Source organism: Tasmannia lanceolata, unplaced genomic scaffold (genome assembly GCF_043159265.1).
Source record: "Tasmannia lanceolata isolate RefF3 unplaced genomic scaffold, GAP_Taslan_0.1 ptg000026l, whole genome shotgun sequence".
Lineage (NCBI taxonomy): Eukaryota > Viridiplantae > Streptophyta > Magnoliopsida > Canellales > Winteraceae > Tasmannia > Tasmannia lanceolata.
This window is the reverse complement of record NW_027518703.1, coordinates 294,135-316,280: the sequence shown is the minus strand read 5'-3', so window position 1 is coordinate 316,280 and position 22,146 is coordinate 294,135. Positions and strand designations below refer to the sequence as shown.

Genomic DNA, 22,146 nt, shown 5'->3' with positions numbered 1-22,146 from the left:
TGCATCAAAAACATAGTCAAAGATAAAACTAACTCGAGACAAGCTATCCACAATAGGCAATCCAGAACTAGGTCCTCTTTAAGGTAAAAGTATCCCACAATCATCCAACCCATTAACTCTTCTTTGTTTAACTCATTTTCATATAAAGAAAAACATCATTTATTATTTAGTTGTGCATACAAATACAGATTAGTACTTTCGCTAAAAAAATTTAAATGGTAGCCAAAACTTTATTAAAAAAAAATACTGAGATGGTTAGCTCACAGAATAAGAGTGAAAAGGAGACAACTATTCTAGACAGAAACAACAAATCAAGAGGAGGGGGGGGGGGGGGGGGGGAGGATCAAAAAGAGCTAAATATTCTTTAGATACACCCTCCCTGGCCAAACTATCCTCCACCAAGTTCGTAGGTCGCCTCACATGCAGAAATGCAAACCAATCCGATCAAAAACTTCATCAAAATATTTGTCGAATCTTCGTGGATGATGTTGCGGTTTTTTCAGCCATCGGATGATATTTAAAGAGTCCACTTCCACCACCAGGGAATCCATTTGATGGTGTTCCACTAGTTCTCTTCCTTAATAGACAACTCGGACTTCTGCTTCTGTAGCATCTGTTACCCCGAATGGGTCCAGCGTAGGCCCATAAAACCTCCTCCAAGTCATTTCTCAAAACTCCTCTCATGCCGGCCGGACCCGAATTTTCCAAACTAGAACCGTCAAAGTTCAATTTTAGGAAGCCCGGAGGAGGCTCCCATTCTTGAACGACCTTCTGTTTAGCCTCCACACTAAAACAAACTTCTCTTTTGACCTTCCCAAAATTCATAAGCGAATACAAATCCGAATTAGGGAAGAATCTTAACCCATGCAATTGTTAAAGCCACTGCTTGAACGAAGATAAATGATGGATTTTTGGACGCCCCTTCGAAAACTCTTTCGTTTCTTTCTTTCTATAGAACACACAATGCTGCTACAAAAGGACATGTTGCAAAGAATTCTTCCTTTTTCTTCCATGGGACGTGAAACCATGCTTGGTATAGAACCATGATGCTAGATGGGAACACCATTTCTATCCCGAACCTACATAATTGCTTCCCCAAACAGCCCTGGAGGTTTTGCAATGTAGAAACAAGCGATCTACTGATTCCCCATCCTTAAGAAGTCCACCGCTTGAATCCTTCCGAACAAATTCGCCCAAAAGAAAATGCTCTCTCTTGGAGGGGCTTAGAATGTCCACACTCTAACTACCTTGGAAGATGCAGGACAAGCCACTAGATTTTAGTAAAAAAGGTCTGACGGAGAACTTGCCTGTAGAATCTCAGATCCATACCCTTTTTCAAAATGTATGATGATCTAAACTGTACACGCGAGTGAACGGCATATAAAATCTTGGCAACGATAAACCAACTTAAATAACGAACTTAATCGTAACATGGAGAGACCGAGATGGAGACCGAACAACCAACATCGCCAAAAGGGAAGTGATATATTCATCCCTATTTTACTTGGAACATACCATCTAAGTGTAAAAGGGCACTCTTAAATACACTAGATAGGGCTGTCCCAATTAATAAGAGAGGGGGCGAATAAATCAATCCCCTCTATAAAATATGTATTTTTAGTTCAACAGGCTGTTCGGGAGTTTGCTTACCACGTGTCAAATCCTTAATAATATTATTATTTTTCAACTGGAAAAACATTCCCCTCATTTCTTGTTTGTCGTTTTCTTTAGGAATTTGTCGGAATATTTTTAGGGTTTCGAGATTGATTCGATTTTAACAAAATTTCCTATTTTTCTTTGTTTTTTCCGGACCAATGCACAAAGGATTTTGCTGCAATCTACTATAAAGTAACCTTTTTTTTCGTGATTTCATTTATTTTTTCTGTCAGATGCGCGAAAAAAAGTTTTTTTTGGAATCATTTGATCTTTCAATTCAAATCTGAGATCTTTCCTGGTTCGATTTTGTGATATTTTCTTCCAATTAATCTATTTTTACACTAACAAATTTTTTTTTTTTCTGCAATGGAGTTGAATTTCTCTCGTGTTGTGAATGAAGATCTTTGATTTTCATTTTTGTTGATTTGAATTATTTCTTGAAGTTGCAAATTGATGATAGGCCACGATAGAAAAGAGTGTCATCTATGAAGACTAGGGTACCAAAATCGCTATACCTGATGCAGATTCCTAAGAATTCTTTCAGATGGAATGGCAGATCAGGAGCGTGATATCGAGCAAGTGAGTTTGTTAAATTTATTTTCATTGGTTTCTTGTTTTTTGCTGTTGGCATTCTTATTTACACATCTAATTTTACATGGTTGTTCTTCATATGTTTATTTTACGTGTCTAATTGGTCGTAACACAAATAAACAAAGAAAACTATAGAAAAAGATGGGGAAAGAGGTTGATTCGAGGCAACCGGACCTCCTAACGGTTTAATTCGAGAGGAACCATGACTATCCTGAAAACAAAGTTTCTTTGTTGCCAAATTCTCTGCATTTTCATTAAGATACAAGTCCTTAAATATAAACACAAAGGCATGCCACAATCCCAACCTATTTACCCACTTACATGATACATAATAAGTAACTAACACCCGCAAATCTAAAATGGATAATCCTACAATATCTACTCTGTAACTACATCATATACACCATAACATGTCCGTTACCACAATTCGGGATTTGGCATCGAATATGAACGATTTTGAATTGGTTTTTTTCATGCATTGTTTGTAGAATTTGTTTCTATTGAAGAACCCCTATAAAAAAAATTAATTTTTCCTAGAGAATTTTTATATTTCTGACATGTTCTATAGAACAAGGGAAAAGAAAGAGGGGGCTAGTGCCAAACATGCATTTTCCGCCCGAATACTCTAGAAAGTGCTACAAAATCTAATCTGATCATAGTGTTGGGTAGCTTCGTTATGAATCGGGGAGCACTTAGAGCACAGGTTGAGGAAAAGGATATTGAACCTCCCTTGAGAGAATTAATCATCCTTAAGAAATATTCGCATGTTTGAGAAAGTAGGCAACGATGAAAGCCAGTTCCTTAGAGCACACATGTGTGTTGTAATGAGTTCCATAAACAACGAATTTCGTTTATATGATTCAGTAGCCGAATAGCGTTTTAAATCGACATAAATAAAGATTTTTCATTTCCATGTCACGCTCTTTATCATCATAGAAAACTCCACCATAACAAAACCACCAATGTGTAAATCATCTATTGCCACTACCATCAAATTTAAATATATGGGGACCCTGAAGAGATGGGCTTTGTAAAAGGTGGTTAACATGTAGCACAAGTTCAATCCTATTTAGTCAGGCCAATTGATAATATCATACTGAAACAATGGTCTCTTAGTGACAATGGTGGTTCCTTCGTTGATTGATATGATCTTATTAGGTCTCTCATTAAAGTTTTTGGTTGTTTTTATTGCGTTCGTTCCACTTGTACAATGGGATAATAGAAAATATTATTAACCTCAAATTATGTGCTCTCCTTTTTCTTTCGGCAATTTCCATCTACATCGTAGTTTAATGAGAGAATACATCCTCCTCTCATTTGCATGACTCTGTATATCCTGAAGTGAACTATGTGGATCTGCCCTCTCCTAGTCTATATATACATATTAAGATTGGAAAGTGGCCTCATCTCGCCGCGTCTTCAAAAGTATTTCACCAGAGCACTTTTGATGGCACTCGTGTCTACGGGGGTTGATTGGCCCAATTCTTTAGGGAGTTGGTCCTGTGACATGCTAATTCCCCCTAAGCCCACCAGGCTGCGGGTCGGGGTGGCTTGCTGAAGGGCTGTATGAGGACTTGCTTGTGCATGTGAGGCACCATGGGAAATCAGCTACATGAAACAGCACAAGGATTGGTACGACATGTCTCCAACAAACACCAGAAAAAACGGAAAAAAGACAACTTAATCGGTCAACATTTTATATTAGTACTGGCACATCAATTACCATATCAATCCGGTTCCATCCACGTTACCATTGTCACTTCTTGTATTCTTGAAGTTCAGAGAAATCTCCCTGCTAGTTTGGAGAACTTCTACACTGAAACTTGCTAATTTCCTTGGTCCTGGGAAGACTTCCACTTAGTTGCTTTTTCACTACAATCCCTATGAAAATGGCTGGTAAAAAATAATATTCAGTTTTCCAACTTGCTGCAGTCTTTCCAAAACAGCTCTACATGGTTCTATTTAATTCTCCCCATGATTTACATGTAGAAGACCTGAACTAGATTACAGTTGAACAGTTATCAATCCAAACACTAAAGACTGAATAGAATGTATTGGGTTATAAATATTTGATCGAGCGAAAAGTGAAATAAATATAATCTTCAATAACCTAACCTTCAGTGCTAGCGTAAAGTTAGTGAGTTGACATAAAAAGTACGTTTATCGTCTTCAGCTTCAAACCTGAAGAATATTGGATAATAAGTGACAAAGTTCTTCCAGTCCACTCTTTTATCACACTTTTTCTTACCTACACCTATGCTCATTGCCATCCATAGCGATTCTCATCCCCTGTTTTCGAATCAAAGCCTGGATAAATCACTGGTACTTCTAATGCCTTACATGTTTTTTCTGAGTGGCTGGAAACCATCAAATGCATCTAACGGCATCTTGCATGATCCTTCTCCACTACAATTTTTTTTTTCTGCGGATCATTTTCAAGCTTTGAGCCATTGAGATGGAACATGTTCACTTTTCCCTCCAAAAGATGTCATGCTTTTGTTAGACATCGAAGTTACAAATATATTGTGGTCATTTCTTTTAGTTTATGCTCAAAGTTATCCTTTGAGGTCTATATGTGCAACATGTAAACACATATGACTCATAATTACCAGGGCATTCCTTTCAGGCCATATTACCTGCTTCCTATAAAATTGTACTGATACATGTTTCCTAAGCATTTCCTTAAAACTTAAAAGTAGAAACTCCTTTCCTACTTTATTAGAAATAAGTTGGTTTCTTGAGCTTAAACTTTCTATTCAGTGATGCAATATATTTTATGGTTCTATTGTGATGGATTAAAAAATACGAATTTATATTGATACCAAGTTCAGCATTTTCTGCCATCTCAAATTGTCTTACTTGATTTGCTTTTACTTTTTTACATATAAGACCAACTGGGAGGAGTTTATATTGACACCGAGTTTAGGCATTCCCCACTATGTCAAATTGTCTCACTTGATTTGATCTTAATTTCTTACATATAGGACCAACTGATATGAATGTCAAGCCTAATTTTAAGGGTGTCTATATCAGCCCCTTGCAGAATGCCAAAATGTTTTATATTTACATCTTTTTAAAGGGAAATGATATCAGCAATTCAGCACAACCCTATTTTGATATTTTCTCTAACCCCTCCAGTCTTTTAGTATTTAAAGAGCTGTTAAAAGGTTATTGCATTTCCCAAAAAGCTCTCACGAGTCAATTAAAGAAGAAAAATAGCCGGGTTTGTGCAAATATCAAAATAGGGTTGTGCTGCCATATCATCATGGCTCTTGAATCTTGATTTGTATCTTTCACAACAATATGCTTTATCATTTTATTTTGTTTTTCGTACTAAAACTTGAGTTTTGCTAATGAGTATTAAGTTTGGGGTTTAATGAATTTTTTATAATGCTGTTTTGAGATACTAAGAAATCAAGACTATGCAAGAGGTTGAGAGCTCCGAAAGAGTAGAAATAGAACCAAAATAGCACATCTGTAATTGTTATTATGTATGCATAATTGCATATTATAATTTTGAGAAAGTGTTATGTTTCTTCATGTAAAAAATATTTGAAAATAAAACATATTGGCAACTCATTTCGAGACAGCGTGCTTGCACCCATCCTAGCTTCCTTGCCATCATTCCTGTTTCTGGTACTCATGGCATAAATATATATAAGTTCTTGACATTTTTATGTAGTTTGTTGTGCGCATTTAGTATAATAATATTCGATGATATGCATTTGATTGAAGTTGGTCATTATCGATTTGATTTGATTTTATCTTGGATCAAATCTGTGTGTTTAACAAAATTATTGAGTGGCTTTTTATGTTGAAACTACTTTAATGTTTTATGAGATGCACTAAATAGGTTAACAATAAGCAGTGCAAACTTGAATTCCACTTTCATCACCTCTATTAGTTCTGTTAACAGAATAAGAAAATTGACGCAAATGCCTTTTGATGAAAAAAAGTGCTTTCTTAGCATTATGTTTCTTAGTTACAATCTAATTATGAGTTAATTATTATGATCAGTAGATGCTTTTCTGTTGCTTAATGTTTTATACATTTGACTATTTTGAAGGCACTTATTGCTTTGAAGAGAGGTACTCAGTTAATCAAGTACAGTCGGAAAGGGAAGCCTAAACTTTGCACATTCAGAATTTCTCCTGTGAGTTATTGGCTTATTCTTTTTGGGTTATGGGATTCAAATTTTCGTATGCCTTGTAATCATTTTCAAATTTCTAGCCCCTATTACTCATGCGTGATTACGACATTTGTATTTGTAAATGATATTAAACAAGAAAAAGGCAAGAAAACAGGTGAAGAAGAGAGAGTAAAGAAGATAGAAGACGAGCTGAATGAAGAAGAGGCGAGAAGAACAGATAAAGTTTTTTGTTTGTGTGGTATGGAAAAACGAACTCTATATATGGAGTTTCTTTCCCATGAACCACCGTCAACGGAACCCCACTCATAGTTAATCGCTTAACTGACTTTGATGTCAAATTACATAAATAACCCTCCTTTTGAATAGATAAGACAAAAGGCAAAGGAACTTAAACTAGCAACTATGTGGGCCCTGCTCAATCTTTATTACATCAACACTCCCCCTCAAATTAGAGGAACTTACAAATGGAGTAGAGACAATCTTAGATGCAACCTTCTTTGATAAAGTGAAAATCTATTTCAATATGCTTCATCCTTTCACGAAAAATTGGGTCGTTGGCAATGCGTTTTGCAGCTTGGTTATCATAAAATAGCTGCATAGGTACTTTTGACTGAAAATCTCAACTCACCCATTAATCACTTAATCCACATTAACTCCATATATAGAGTTCTTCATTTTTTCATGAAAAACTGGTAAGGGTCATTTTACTGCCAATGGCTTTAGCACTTGATTTGGCAGCAACACTTTGCTTCTTACTCTTCCAGGTGACAAATCTGCCCAACAAAGGTACAATATCTACTTTTAGATTTTCTATGTAGGGGAGACCACCCTGCCGGATCTGTGTCATGATTAGCTTCCACAATTCATCTGCCCCAACAAAGGTACAATATCCGCTCTAGGACATGAACTACAACTTCCATGTGAGGGACTAGGGAAGTTTGCTAGAATCGACTAACAACACCAATGACAAAGGATATGTTAGGCCTCGTAGTGCTAAGGCACAAGAGCTTACCAACTATCCATCTATAACTTCCTGGGTTATCAAAAAATTCACATTGATCATCTAGTTTGCTGGGATCCATAGGTGAGTCAACCAGTTTGGCGCTCAATAGTCTTGTCTCAGATAGATGTGGTTTCTACTTCAGACTCTTACAAGATCTTGAAGATTATTTTAAGGCTGTAATCAACCTGGAATCCGTCTTCTTTTGACTGCACTTTCAACAAAAACAATTAGTTAAAATGTGTTGTTTTCTTTTATTCATGCAGTTTGTTTTCAAGAAACTGAATTAGGTAATCTGTCCGGTGTTTTGAAAATATTTCATTTTTAATCACACAAAATATGGCTGCTATTAGATTCTTGAATTTTGTGGAATTCAAAAATTTGTTCCAATCATTAATTAGTCTCGGAGGCATCAATATTAGAAGCTGTTTTTGCATTATTTGGTATTAGAGCCCTGCTAAAAAAGTCAATTTTGTTGAAGAATAAATATTGCTGCTATTATTTCTTGATTTTGGAGGGTTTTGGTAGATCAAACCCTGGTGTAGCAGATTGGTTCTTGATTGTTAAGGTTTTTTACTGGAACTAGTTACATCAACTATTCATGGTACTGTTCATGTTACTATTCACATCACTATTCATGTTTTGAGGAGAGTAGTATTTATGTCATTTTGAAAAAGGATTTGTAACAAACTTTTGATTAATAAAATTGTGATTTGCTTTGAGAGGCACGATTTCTTCTACCCTTTCTGAATGTGTTAATCTCATTTTGATTATTGTTTGGCATTTGGATTGAGGGTGCTACTGATCTGATTGATTTTGTTAAAGATCTAACATCTTTCCAATTTGCTACCATTAGCGTACCTTTCTCATGATTTTCAACTACTATTACAGGATGGGGGCATCTTCTCACATAAGTAGCCCTCAAATTCCCCAAAAAAATGGGGCTGCTAAAATGAAGAACAATCACATCTTTCTGTCATTCACATTGTTCTTATTAACTCTCATGCACTACACTTTCTTTTGGAGGAAGCATTGGTCAAAATAGCTCACCTTATAAATTTTCAATTTTCAAGTGCTTAGAGCATAATGTTCCCAGGGGAGCCAGGAATTTACACTTAGAGGGTGGGGGACTAATTTACACTTAATTGGCTGCATTGGTCATTTGGTGGTGGTGGGTGTGGCGGGGGGGGGGGGCTGGAATGGCCCCCCTCATGCTATATTTGCCTCCGTCCCTGAATGTTCCCATCATTGTTTCTTTGGAAAACATCCAGATTATCTTTATTCCATGTGTTTGGCCGTGTTTGCTTTCTACATCTTCCTCCTCCTGAACAAGATAAGTTTCTTCTCTTGCATCTAAGCGTTTCTTGGTTGGCTATGGAGATGGCTAAAAAGGTTTTCATTTTTATGACCCTAGAAAACAACATTTACATGTCTCCATCCATCATGTTATTTTCCTTGAAATTTTTATTAATATTATCTTTTTCTCCTCCTATTTCTATTGCTTCATACTTACCTTCTTTTCATGTTGATCTATTCTTGTTCCTTCTGAGATCCATAATTCTTCTATGGCATGGTCTGTATTCACTTGTCGTAGGAAGATAAAGGGAGTAGTTATTTTAATACTCCTCTACTGGATCGTTTACCAATGCGAGTTACTACTTCTTCCTCACCTTTACATTCTACTTCATCTTATTTATGCACTTAATGTCATTATAGCCATCCTAATCCACTTTATCGTTTTGGTTTCCTTCGAAAACTCCTTTTGTTAGTCTTGAGAACCATTCTTTTCCTTCTACCTATAAGCAAGCTACAAAGCAAGACTATTGGAAAAGGGATATGGATGAAGAGCTTTAGGCTATATGTGAGAATGATACATGGGATTTGGATCAATGGCGATATGAAAGAGAGTCTCCATGATTCCTCCAGGTCTTCCTCTACTTTCATGCCCATCATTCGTGTGTCAGCTTAGAAAGACACTTTATGGACTGAAACAATCCCTGTTCATGGTTTGATAAGTTTAGGACAGCTATAATGAGCCACATATTTCAACATATTGCCTCAAATTATTCTCTCTTTACTAAGCATAGCCGAGCAGGGATTACTATACTTCTTATCCATGGTTCTACACATTGACCGAAACTGACATGAAACGGCTGACATGTTTCCGTTTCCATCCCAGCCAAAATGAATTATTCAACCATATATTGATTCTAGTAACATTTTGGTCATGTCAATCAAAATTCTACCACTTTAGTATGTAAATTATAGACCTTTGTTCGACATGTCAAAATTTCCACATGTATAGAGATATCCCACTCTAACAGAGGTATATTACAGACTAGATATACCTGAGATTTGATCTCGCTTGAACCCTGATACTGTCCTTAAGCTTAATGTGAAGTGTCATCAGACAATTGGCCTCCACTTCCATATCCCACTACCTATCATTGCCTAGTTGGAGTTTTATCCATGGTTTTAAATTTCGGCCAAAATACCAAAATTTCGGATGGGACCGAACCGAAATGCACAAAACCCAAAATTTAGGATTTTGTCCAAATTTCGGCTGAAATTAGATTAAAAATGAAATTCAAAATTATTTTTTTTCCGAATTTCGAAAATTCGGTTTCAGCCGAAACCAAAATTTAAATCCATGGTTTTATCTACTTGACGATGACACGTCCAAACATTGCCTATTCTATAAACTGAACAAATTGTGAGTCACTTTGTTTCTATTCATAAAACATCATTTCTCACACCTTTGCATCACCTTAGTCATTAGGTGGGGATCTCCTATTTCTTTCATCATCTTCACTTATTCGGTTGCTTATGATGATGCTGACTGAGCAGGGTTCAAGGATACACGTTGATCTACTACATGATGGTGGATGTTCCCTAGGGATCCTTTAATATTGTAGCAGTGCAAGAAATAGGATGCTGTCTCCATGTCCTTTTCCAAAGCAGAGTATAGATCTATGTTTGCCATTTCGAGTGAAATTATGTGGCTATGCTCTCTTCTTTGTATGGAGCAAATAAGTGATTCATTCAAATTGCTGCCAATCCATTTTTTCATGAGAGGGCGTAGCAGGTGGATTGACACTTTGTTCATCAAATTTTTTCCAAATGTTTGATTTCACTTTCATATGTTCATTCTGCATATCAATTAGCAGGTATCTTCACCAAGGCCGTGACTCGAGCCATAAATATATGTTTCGATTCACAAATGATGATTTATGACCCAATGCATCAATTTGAGAGGTAGGGAAAAGAGCTTATCTGTACCACTTATACGTCATAGAGTTCACTATATTGTACATGATACATACACTTGTGTGCTAGTGTATCTGGTTAGGTGGTTTTCATTTATGCCTACATTGGTTTTGTCTACAACTCATAGGCTTTTATGTAAGTTAGGTTCATAGAAGGAACACAAAGGAGGGTAAAAAAGTTGTGAGGTGGGAATTGAACTCCCCATCGCCAACAGTTAGTGTGGTTTGTTTTGCCCTATTTTTTTGCTTCTCTTCTCCAGTCCAAGGGAACTTGATACCTTTTAAAGGCAATGCAAATAAGTTCCTTGTTTCAAGTTCTAGTAGCTTTGGAAAAATCTGGATCCATTTTGTCTAATCCTAAGCAAGTGTCACCTCCTTGAAGCATTGTTATGGTTTGGCATGAGCTGGGACTTCAAGATTATGCCCCTTATTACAAAAAGTGGTGGGAGGAGTCTTTATAGAACCCTTGAGCATTCCTCTCTCGACTTGTCCAAAGAGTAGTGGCAAAAAACAAATGTAAAGAATTTCTCTTTCTTTTTGTCCAGGTTTTGTTACCATATTATTTCAGAATCTTGCAAAAAAGTATGTAACGATCTGGAAAAAAAAACCATACTTGTTGTGCCCAAGGGAAAAATAGAATATTAAGCATAGTTTTTTTTATAGGTATATTAAGCATAGTTTCATATTCCTTGTTGCAATACATAGTTCCATGTTTCAACTTGTCTCCTTTTGAGCCAAACCCTGGTTTGGATCTTCCTGTCTATAGAAAGCCACTTGAATGTCATACACAATTCTGGATGTCTACCAAGGACATTAAACTAAAATGGGAAAAATTACAAGTTTTTTTTAATGTTATCTGAAGTTATAAGTTCTGATCTGGGAAAAATTTAGTGAGTCAATTACTTGTGACTTGAGAAGAAATTCGGTGTTATTTGATGATAGAGGGTAAACAATGGTCTTGTAATTTAAAAAAAATTTCAAAACAACCCCTTTTACCTTTAAAATTTTTAAATTAAAATTTTGAAGGTTCGAATTACTTATAAATACTTCATTCATTATGAAAAAAAGATCAAAAGGTCATGATATTGTGTGAATTATTTCAACTTTACCGATTTTGTTACTATGATACTGATCACAACAAAGGAGAGATAAGTAAGTTGTACATGCTTCTAATTTTGGATTTGGGCTGTAGAGAGAAAGTCAATGCAGTAATTGGTCTCATCTTATGAACATGACACCTATTATTGGTGAGATAAGAAAAAAGCAAGGTCTAGAAGTTTCTGGGAGCAGACATGGCCTAGCCAACGTGTACTGCATGCATGAAGGGATGTCCCACATGGACGACAAAGAAGAGGAGAAGATATACAGAAAAGAATAAATATTTGTGAAGAACTGAGAAGAGATACAGAAAAGAATAACTACTTGTGAATAACAATAGAGAATGGAGATTTGAGATTCGAGGAAAAACAAGATGTAAGAAAGAGGTGACAACAAGTTGGAGAGTAGATCCATTGCCTTGCTCTGTTCAGATTTGTCACTTCCACTAATCTCTGGCTCTGATACCAAATGATGATGGAAACACGAAGAAGAATCAAGAGAAAAAGAAAGAGTCTCACTCATTATAAAATTAAAAAATTATCCTTGGACACTCATAAATCAAAAGACAATGTTAAAATAATAATATTTCCGACAGTGTGAACCTTGTGTCTATGTTCTCTATTTATGAAATGTTAAGTTTTATAACCGACAGTAAAATATCACCCAGTTTTCTGGTTACATGTAAATGATTTTTCTTTTACTGCTGAATTCATGCAATTGACCCCATTCAGTTTTTTTTTCTCTTTCCTTTTCATTTCATTGCTCTGTGGGTGGTTGCATGGGTTGCAGAATTATTTGATGTTTCTTTAGCAACTTAAACACATTGTTCCTGAATTAAAAACTACTAGTAAGCGTGGACTTCGAATTTATATTTTGAAATATTTTTGCTAAAATTTTGCATGTTGTTTTGAACTTTGACCTTTTCCTCCTGAAATCTGGTAAGAATATCTTTCTGTAGCCTTTGGTTATGCCAATGCCTATATACTATTCTATTTACAGGATGAAACAACACTGAAATGGTATTCACGTGGTGATGAAAGGAATCTGAAGTTGGCTACTGTCTCAAAGATTATACCTGGACAGAGAACCGTGAGTCTAATCCTGTTAGAATTTAAATAATGTTTGCATAAGGATTCACCTATTCTCTCATATTGGTGCTATCTTGTTTTTTTTTTCTATTTCTATCCAAAAGGAAATGACAAGAAATTTATTTTGTTCCTCCCTTTGCTTGCTCTCCACAGGCTGTTTTTAGGAGATATTTATGCTCAGAAAAGGATTATTTGTCATTTTCTCTTCTGTATAACAATGGTGATCGATCTCTTGATCTGGTTAGTGAAAGTTCTGTATTTGTTTTATGGGATCTGCAAGGCAATTTCGTAGAAATCCATTTCGCTGTTCAATTTTACAGGAGAGAACAGCTACCTCAGATGAATTAAATGAATAAGACAAAATCTGCTAAAAGGTGAGCCTGTGTTGTTCTCTCCTGCAAAAGTGAGTGTTGAAATGGCTTTCCGCAAAATTGCCTAGCAAATCCATTGTTTTATTTTTCATATGTTAATATTGAGATTGAACTTTGATAAGTTGATGATTTTTTTTGTGTTATTTAGCTTTTAATTGTTCCTACTTTATAGATTTGCAAGGACAAAGGTGAGGCAGAGGTGTGGTTTGCAGGCCTTAAAGCATTGATTTGCACAGGTCTACGTAGACGTTCTAGGCTTGATGGTTCTGATGTGAGTTTGTATCCCTACCTAAGCCACTCATGATTTAGAGTCTCTTCTTCCTTTCTTCTTCTTTTTTGAATTTCATACTATCGTGCATTATGGAGTCTATTATGATTTTGTTAATATCTCACACTTACCACACAGGAGCAGTTTCCAATAATCAGATGGTTCCGTTTTTAATCTTTTTTTTGTGGTCATCCTTTTTTTAATCCTGTTCACAATAATAACTTCTTTTTCTGGGGTCCTTTTTCTTCATATATGAGAAATAGTAAAATCTCATACTGAATGAAAATCGTTCTCTGTGTACAACAATTTCAGGATGTGATAAAATTAGTAGGCTTTTTTTCCCACAACTGTGGCCTTTTGTTTTCAGGATGGTGGAGATTTCATTCAAGACAACCGTTCTTTTCGTGCAGCACTAGAGGTTACTTCAAGTATTTCTCGGAATCTTAACACGAAGGCCTTGGTTGATTTTTGTGGTCGTGAACCTTCTTTAAATTCGGCAAGGTCAGATGTGGGGTCGGACCGTGCAAATATGCAACCAAGATCAAGTAACGGAGATGGTTTCCGGATTAGTGTTTCAAGTGCCCCTAGCTGTTCAACTTATAGTTCCGGTCCAGATGACTGTGAATCTTTAGGTGATGTTTATATCTGGGGAGAGGTTTGGTGCGATGGGAATTTAACTGATGGACCTGCGAATTCTTTCAGTTCAAAAACTGATGTGCTTCTTCCTAAGCCCTTAGAGTCAAATGTGGTTTTAGATGTTCACCAGATTGCCTGTGGTGTTAGGCATGTGGCTCTTGTTACGAGGCAAGGTGAAGTATTTACTTGGGGTGAGGAGTCTGGAGGGCGGCTTGGGCATGGAAATGATATGGATATTAGTCGCCCTCAACTTGTCGAGTCTTTATCGGTTAGTAACATGGATTATGTTGCATGTGGCGAGTATCACACATGTGCTGTATCTATGTCTGGTGATTTATTTTCTTGGGGAGATGGTACCTATAATGCTGGACTTCTTGGTCATGGAACTAGTGTTAGCCACTGGATACCTAAAAGAATTACTGGTCCTCTGGAAGGACTTCAAGTGTTGTCTGTTGCATGTGGGACATGGCATTCAGCATTGGCGACTTCTAATGGCAAGCTATTTACATTTGGTGATGGAACATTTGGTGTTTTGGGACATGGTAATCGGGAAAGCTTAGCGTACCCTAGGGAAGTTGAGTCGTTGAATGGGTTAAAGACTATTAGGGTCGCATGTGGGGTATGGCACACGGCAGCTATTGTCGAGGTTATGGGACAGCCAGGTGGGATCATTTCATCTAGGAAGTTGTTCACCTGGGGCGATGGTGATAAACACCGTTTGGGTCACGGTGACAAAGAACCAAGGTTGGTTCCAACTTGTGTCTCCTCCCTTATTGACTACAACTTGCACCAACTGGCCTGTGGACACAGTATGACTGTTGTTCTCACAATGTCAGGTCACGTTTTTACAATGGGAGGTACTATTTATGGACAGCTGGGTAACCCTCAGTCTGATGGTAAGGTACCCTGTTTAGTACAAGATAGATTGGTAGGTGAATTAGTTGAAGATATTTCATGTGGGGCACACCATGTTGCTGTCTTGACATCAAGAAGTGAAGTATTCACATGGGGGAAAGGTGCCAACGGAAGACTAGGACATGGTGACATTGAAGATCGGAAAACACCTACTCTTGTTGAAGCTTTAAAAGACAGACATGTTAAAAGTATATCGTGTGGCTCAAATTTCACCACAAGTATATGCATCCATAAGTGGGTTTCTGGGGCAGACCAGTCACTCTGCTCAGGGTGCAGACAAGCATTTGGATTTACTCGAAAAAGGCACAACTGTTATAACTGTGGGCTAGTACACTGCCATGCTTGTAGTTCAAAAAAGGCTTTAAAAGCCGCACTGGCTCCAACTCCTGGCAAACCCCATCGTGTATGCGACTCTTGTTATGCAAAGCTTAAAGCATCCGAAGCCGGTGCAGCCTCTATTGTTAGTAAGAGAAATGTAATTCCTCGTCGCTCAATTGATTCCAGGGAGAGGTTAGACAAGGGAGAAATAAGGTCTTCAATGATTCTATTATCTCCTAACACAGAACCTGTCAAGTATGTTGAAGTCAAATCAGTCAAGCAGGGGATGAAATCAGAATCTCTTTCCCTAATCCGAGCTTCCCAAGTTCCGTCATTGCTACAGTTGAAAGATATTTCTTTTCCGAGTTCCCTGAGTGCACTTCAAACTGCTTTAAGGCCAATTGTCACATCAGGACCACAGCAAGTGGGAAATTCAAGGTCTGCATCTCCATACTCAAGGCGGCCGAGTCCTCCACGTTCTGCGACTCCTGTATATTCTAAAAGTATCATTGATAGCCTAAAGAAAACAAATGAACTTTTGAACCAAGAAGTCTTGAAATTGCAAACCCAGGTAAGTAGTAAATTTCCTACGCTCACCCCACTGCTTACACGCTCAGCTACTTATGGATTCATAAATAAATGATACTTGATTGTTCAGTTGCACATTTATTATAAATTAGTTCCTTCTTTATGTACTGTGAGTGTCCTTTAGGTTAAGAGTTTAAGACAAAGGTGTGAACTCCAAGATGTAGAGCTGCGGAAATCAGAAAAGAAAGCTCTAGAATCTGCTGAAGAATCTTCTATTGCAAAGGAAGTAATCAAGTCCCTCTCATGCCAGGTATTATACTTGCCCTTCTTGCATATTTATTGCTTATGTTCTTATTACATTTTCCTTTTCAAATCTTTATCATGCATTTTACTAAGTTATCAGTTATTGATGCATGTCAACACTGAGACAGATACGTTGATATGCATTGTTTGTTATTCGTATTTAAAGATCCAAAAGCTCGGATGTTGTGAATTTCTCTGATTTTGTTGATTTCAGCTTTCAAAATTCCCGTGGAGGCTAGGCTTTTACTATTATCATTAAGAGGGTCAGTTTGAGTGGATCTGATCTTAAATCTGAAGGATGGATTGAGTTGATCTCAAATATCATATTTATTGATTGGGTCGATTATAAGATCCAACAGTTGGATTTGATTGATTTCACTTGAGACTGTTAACATTAATCTAGTTCTAAAATTTTAAAGCATTTTGAAGGTCAGCTGTTAAACTATTTTTAGAAAGTTCATACAAATCCTAGAAAGACTAGATTTGGGTGCATTTTCACATAGCCTAAGAATAAAGCACATATCACTCTTGCTATCAAAGTTACAACAACTAGTATTGGATTTAATACTACAAAAACTAGATTCTCTTCCCTAATGGTCCTGCATCACCAAGTGATGAAAATTTAATTTGGATGGACTCAGAGCAAGTAATATTAGTTATTATTTGAACCCTCCAAATTGAGGCTAGGCGATTGGAAGTCCAAGGACCTAGATCTATTAATGCTGTACATGCATGAATTCCGCTCAAACAATAACCTGCAGCGACCGTCATATGTATAAACATAACTGCAAATATATTCTATTTCTTTTTTGTATGCTTTGTGTGTTTATGAAAGATACTGACCCATGCTAATTAAACCATTTTATTGATTTGTGTATTTGTTATTCAGCTGAAGCATATGGCAGAGAAGTTTCCCGATGGAATTTATGATGCCGACAAGTTAGGTGCCATGGATGCTCAAGTAGAAGCTTTGCTAAAAAATAACACAAACGTTGCATTAGAACACTCTTCTTCCTTGACAATTGATTCTTCAGAGTCCGAGCAACGAAATTCGCTTGATAAACCTCTCTTGATCGATGATGGTTCTGTAGTTATGGACTTATCACAGAATGCTGATGATGACAATCTCCATCAGAGTAATGGATCGGCGGTTTCTGATACAATGGATGGTATGGCACACCAGAACATAGAGAATGACTCAAAATCCAATAATACTTCTACAATAAGGTACAGTAACGAAGGAGCAGAATTGACCGAACAGTTCGAACCTGGAGTGTATGCAATTGTGGTTCAACTTCGCAATGGGACCAAAATTTTCAAAAGAGTCAGATTCAGGTACTCACCTACACACTGACCTGTTGTCTTTTGCTCAAGGTTTAAAATTTCGGTTTTGGTTTTGGACATGGCTGAAGCAGAAAATTTTGGTAAAAAAAAGCAAATTTAATTATTGTGCCGAAATTTCGAATTTAGGTGGCTTCGGTGTCGGTCCCAATCGAAATCTGAAATTTCAGTATTTCGGCTGAAATTTAAAACCATGCTTTTGCTTGCATAGCATGAAGATACCACCAAGCCAATGTTACATAAGATCATATTTCCATCTCTGCGTTTTTTTTTGGGGGGGGGGATTGCACAGTTTTTGTAACTGTCTTGTGCTATTGTATTTCGATCAAAACTTTATTTGATAGTATTTCTGAAATACAAAACAATATAACATCTCTAATACATGTCACTGTATTGTGCTAACTGATATTAACATATTTTTTCCATATTACTTGGCCATTTCTTCCAGGAAATATCTCTTTTTTAGGTGATAAAGGTATCAATTGTTATTAATAACAACGAGGATTACATGTGCACATCTGGAGGTAAAGAAGACCCCTCAAAAAAGAGAATACTAGAAGCCCCCGATCCGGCTGAACGATCTGCCATCTCATTGGTGCTTCTAGGAACATGCGAGAAGGATATAGCTCTATCCACACTCAAATCTCTAATCTCATTAATATACTTAGCTATTCTCCATGGTATCTAGTCCCTTTTTCCCGTTGTAAAGAATTTGAAGAGTCGCTCTCTACTTCTAGGTCCCGCCTCCATCTGAGTAACGAAGATGTGCAACCCATGATGAAGAACACATACCTCGGCTTCTGATGAATCAGTATAACCAACTGGGCCAAAAGAAGAGTAGATGATATCGGCCACAGAGTTTCGAAAAATGCCTCTAATCCCTGCGTTGCCTGGGTTGCCAAGGGAGCAACCATCAACATTGAGTTTAAAAACGTTTCTTGGAGGGAGTTTCCACCTAGTTACTGCTTTGGCTTTAGGGATGAAGCTAGGTAAAATGAATCCCAATTCTTAATGATGCTGTCCACCGAATAACCCTTGAAAAACTCATGTTGAAGAGCCCTAGATACCCCTGTGAAACTAATTTTTCATACCATCCATCTCAAGGTAGAGACTTTATCCTAAAAAATCCGAGAATATCTCTCCATCCAAATGATCCATACAATTGCAAGAGGTATGAGTTTCCAGAGTATCTGTCCAAGGGAGCCCAAACTTGTTACACTCCAGCACCAGATCAGACCTTGGACCGAGTACTTGGATCGAGTTAGGGAAAACCTACCTGATCACAAACCATGTGAGAACCTTATTCCAAATAAAAGAAGTTACTTTACAATGAATGAAGAGATGAGAATGGTTTCTTCATCCACTGAATGAAAATGCCGATCTTTGAGCCTGTCTTGAGTATTTATTTTGCTGAGAGTCGTTGTCCAGCGTAAAGCTTGAACTCTAGGAGGATGTAGGGATCTCCAAATTCTCTGCCAAGGAAAATGAGTAGCCGTAGGGTAGCCCAAGAATCTGAAAAGCAATTTGACAGGGAAGACTCCAGAGTCCGGGATCCATAACCATTAACCACCGATCATGTTGATCCCTTGGGATGAATGACTCCTCCAATCTGCAAAGAAGGTTAGTATAACAAACTAATTCAGTGTCTGATAGGTTCCTATACAACTCTACCCCCGAACCACCCTTCCCTCTGCCCTTTGAAAGCATTCTAAGACTCTTACATGGCATGGATTAGCTGCCATGTGTACGTGATCGGGTCCATGAATATTATTTTGGCCGTCACAAGTTCTACCCTTGATCAAGGATGATTAAAAATACATCATAAAGATGTCTGTAAGGCATTGATTTTTGGATGCCTCAATCTGTAAATGAGATCTCCATTCCTCGTCAGACCAGGACCCACTGGGTGCCCTATGATGGACAATCAGATCAATAGTTCCGATCACCGAACACAGATACATTTAATAGTATATTGATATAAATTTCTACACCCACAGTCATACAAATTTGAAATTCCAGATTAACCAAGATCATAATTTTACATGAAGTTATGGTATTCACTCTAGTTTTTCCACACTTGACCAGTCAGGATCCTCATTAGAATCTCTACCTGAAATTCTCTCAATAGTCATTCAACCAAGAGGGCTCCATCCATATAATGGACTCCTCTGTGTTGTACTGCAGCTATGATAGAATTGCCACCCTTTATAGATATGGGTAGACCATTGAAAGGTACCACAACATTGGAGCAAAGACATGAAATGATGTGGATTAGTAATTAGTCTCCTTCTAGTGCCGGGGGAGTATGCCATGCATGACTAACTATATATGGCTTCCGCCCTCATTAACATGACCCATTGATACAATGCATCTGAATTACTCTGCTTTGTGTAATATAGAAGTAGAAGGAGAGAAATAGAGATTCCCATTTCTTTACTTTCATTTTTCCCTTTATTTGAGACTTAAGTGACAGTACAAGACGGCTTGCGTTTGGAAAATTTACAAGCAACAAGGTCTGCCATGTGAATAGTAACTGGCAACCAAAAGAATGGTTGGAAATGGAAACTGTGTCCTTTTACTTTCCCTTTTTTTGGTGCATCAAATGGACCCTTTAGCTACTTAAAACATGTTTTTCTTGGTAGCCATTACTAGCCTTAGCTACTTAAATCATGTTTTTCTTGGTAGCCATTACTAGCTTTAGCTATTTAAACATGGTTTTTTTCTGTTACTGTATTGGATCTTATTTATTATTCATGTGCAGTAAGAAAAGGTTTGGAGCGAAGCAGGCAGAAGTGTGGTGGAATGAAAACAAGGACAGGGTATATAAAAAGTACAACTACGCTGGAACACAGAGTCCTCGAACTGGAGCATCCACAAGTGCCGCACCCGCCGAGGAAGATGATGGAGCTTTATCTTCCCAATCTTAGCTCTTTACCATAGATAATAGTCGCTGATAAAGTAAGACTCGGCACGTCAGAAAGGATACTTCTAAGATGGCATTATGGATCTAGGTGGGTTTTTCTATTTTGCCCTTGGTGTGGACAGAGAAAGTATAGCTTGGAGAAGTGTTTTCATGCTGGAAGGATGACAAAGAAAGCATCCATTACTACCAGGGATTTGCTAGGAACCATCGCAAAATAGGCTTTTGCATGAGAGAGCCGCCACATAGGCTTCATTTATTCATCTGAGGTGGCTGTTCTCTCATGCAACAGCCTGTCCGCGAAATGCCTTCTGCGATGGTCCCTAGCAAATCCCTTATTACCAATAAAGAGAACCCAAATTTGACGGTGAGAAAAAGAGGCTGATGAGATGAAGATCTTGTGTTTTTTAGGCATACAGGCTTGTAATTCTTTAATTCATTTTTTCTGTAGTATTTATCATTTTTTGAATCTACACGTTACAATTGAGCTGTACACTAGATGGACTTTCCAATACAGAATACCGATCTTCGGTACAAAACACTAACTTTTACTCTTCAAACATATGTGCAGCTTTTAATCTGATCTCTGTAACTGCTCAATAAAAGAGAGGCTGAGATTTCCTCAAAATTAACAGTCCTTTTTCTGAAATTTCCTGCAATGGTAGAGCTTAATTGGTTTTGAAAATTAAGTGAATTTAACACATTATAAATTGAATATCAAGTTTATAAATTCTGAGAAGTTAATCGTTTCCTTTTTATAGCAATCGATTAAGATCATCAAAATACCTATTGATGTAATATTTTTCTTTTAATCCTAGTTTGTTAATATAAAATAAGCTTGCAAATATCAGCAAATTAAGCTTGTAGCCTGGATTACTATTTAATGCAAAACATACTAATGTATAGTGTATAAGCTCTTAAGATCAGTAATGACACCCATGTTGGTTTGTCTGAGACAAATTAACATGGTGGAAAATGCCTAAATTTAAAGGTATCGATAAATTTTTGGGCAAATGACGAGAAAAATGCAAAGTTTATTCGAAATTGTGAATGAAGGGTTGTAATTTAAGAAATATAAAAAAAGGGTGTGAGGTGAGAGAAAATGTGTTTGGGACAAATATACCCTTTTTAAACTTCTTATTTTGTTAGTTTCGTTTACACATTTCTCGTCTATCTTCTCCGACGAGAGTTCTCACCGTTGGTGGAGAAACTCCCTTTCTCACCGTCGTACGTCGGCGTCAATCTCGCTGACGCACGACCTACTCGCCGGAAAGCATCCCCTCTTGCCGGAAATCAGATCCGTCCACTATTCCAAGGTAATTTTTAAACATTTAATCTAGGGTTTTGTTAATTTTGGATTTTTTTCGTGATGGGTTGGATCTCACGTATCTGAACCTGTTTTAAGTACCTCTTTGGTAGTTTGTGAGAGTGATTTGTATGAGTATGTAGTTTTGAAGCCTTTGAAATGCTTTGCAAGGGGTTTCATTTGTATGGATTTAGAAATTTTTGGGTTTTAATGGGCTGGAACCATTAATTGTTTGAAACAAAATATTTATATATAGGGTTTATAGGTTTTCAACGGTTGGGCTTTGATTTTGTGTTTGAAAGGGTTTCATTGAGGGCTTTAAATAGGAATAATGAGTAGGAAAATCAGAGGAGATCTAAATCCTAAGGGTAGGAGAGAAGAGTATAGGCAT

The 22,146-nt window shown here is 37.2% G+C and overlaps 1 protein-coding gene across 2 annotated transcripts; it reads left to right on the top strand.

The window, feature by feature from the left end:
- The first annotated feature begins 1,627 nt into the window (after positions 1-1,627).
- Positions 1,628-21,086, top strand: LOC143858566 (PH, RCC1 and FYVE domains-containing protein 1-like). 2 transcript variants are annotated; one of them, XM_077369226.1, is made up of 10 exons: positions 1,628-1,848; positions 2,100-2,235; positions 6,314-6,400; positions 12,761-12,850; positions 13,003-13,089; positions 13,393-13,491; positions 13,856-15,928; positions 16,070-16,195; positions 17,078-17,523; positions 20,291-21,086. In XM_077369226.1, the coding sequence occupies exons 2-10, from the start codon at positions 2,206-2,208 to the stop codon at positions 20,454-20,456; spliced, it is 3,204 nt and encodes a 1,067-aa protein (XP_077225341.1). In that variant the 5' UTR covers positions 1,628-1,848; positions 2,100-2,205; the 3' UTR covers positions 20,457-21,086. The 2 variants fall into 2 exon arrangements, with proteins under 2 accessions (XP_077225341.1, XP_077225342.1); XM_077369227.1 differs by having other exon boundaries at positions 1,628-2,235.
- Positions 21,087-22,146: the final 1,060 nt, after the last annotated feature.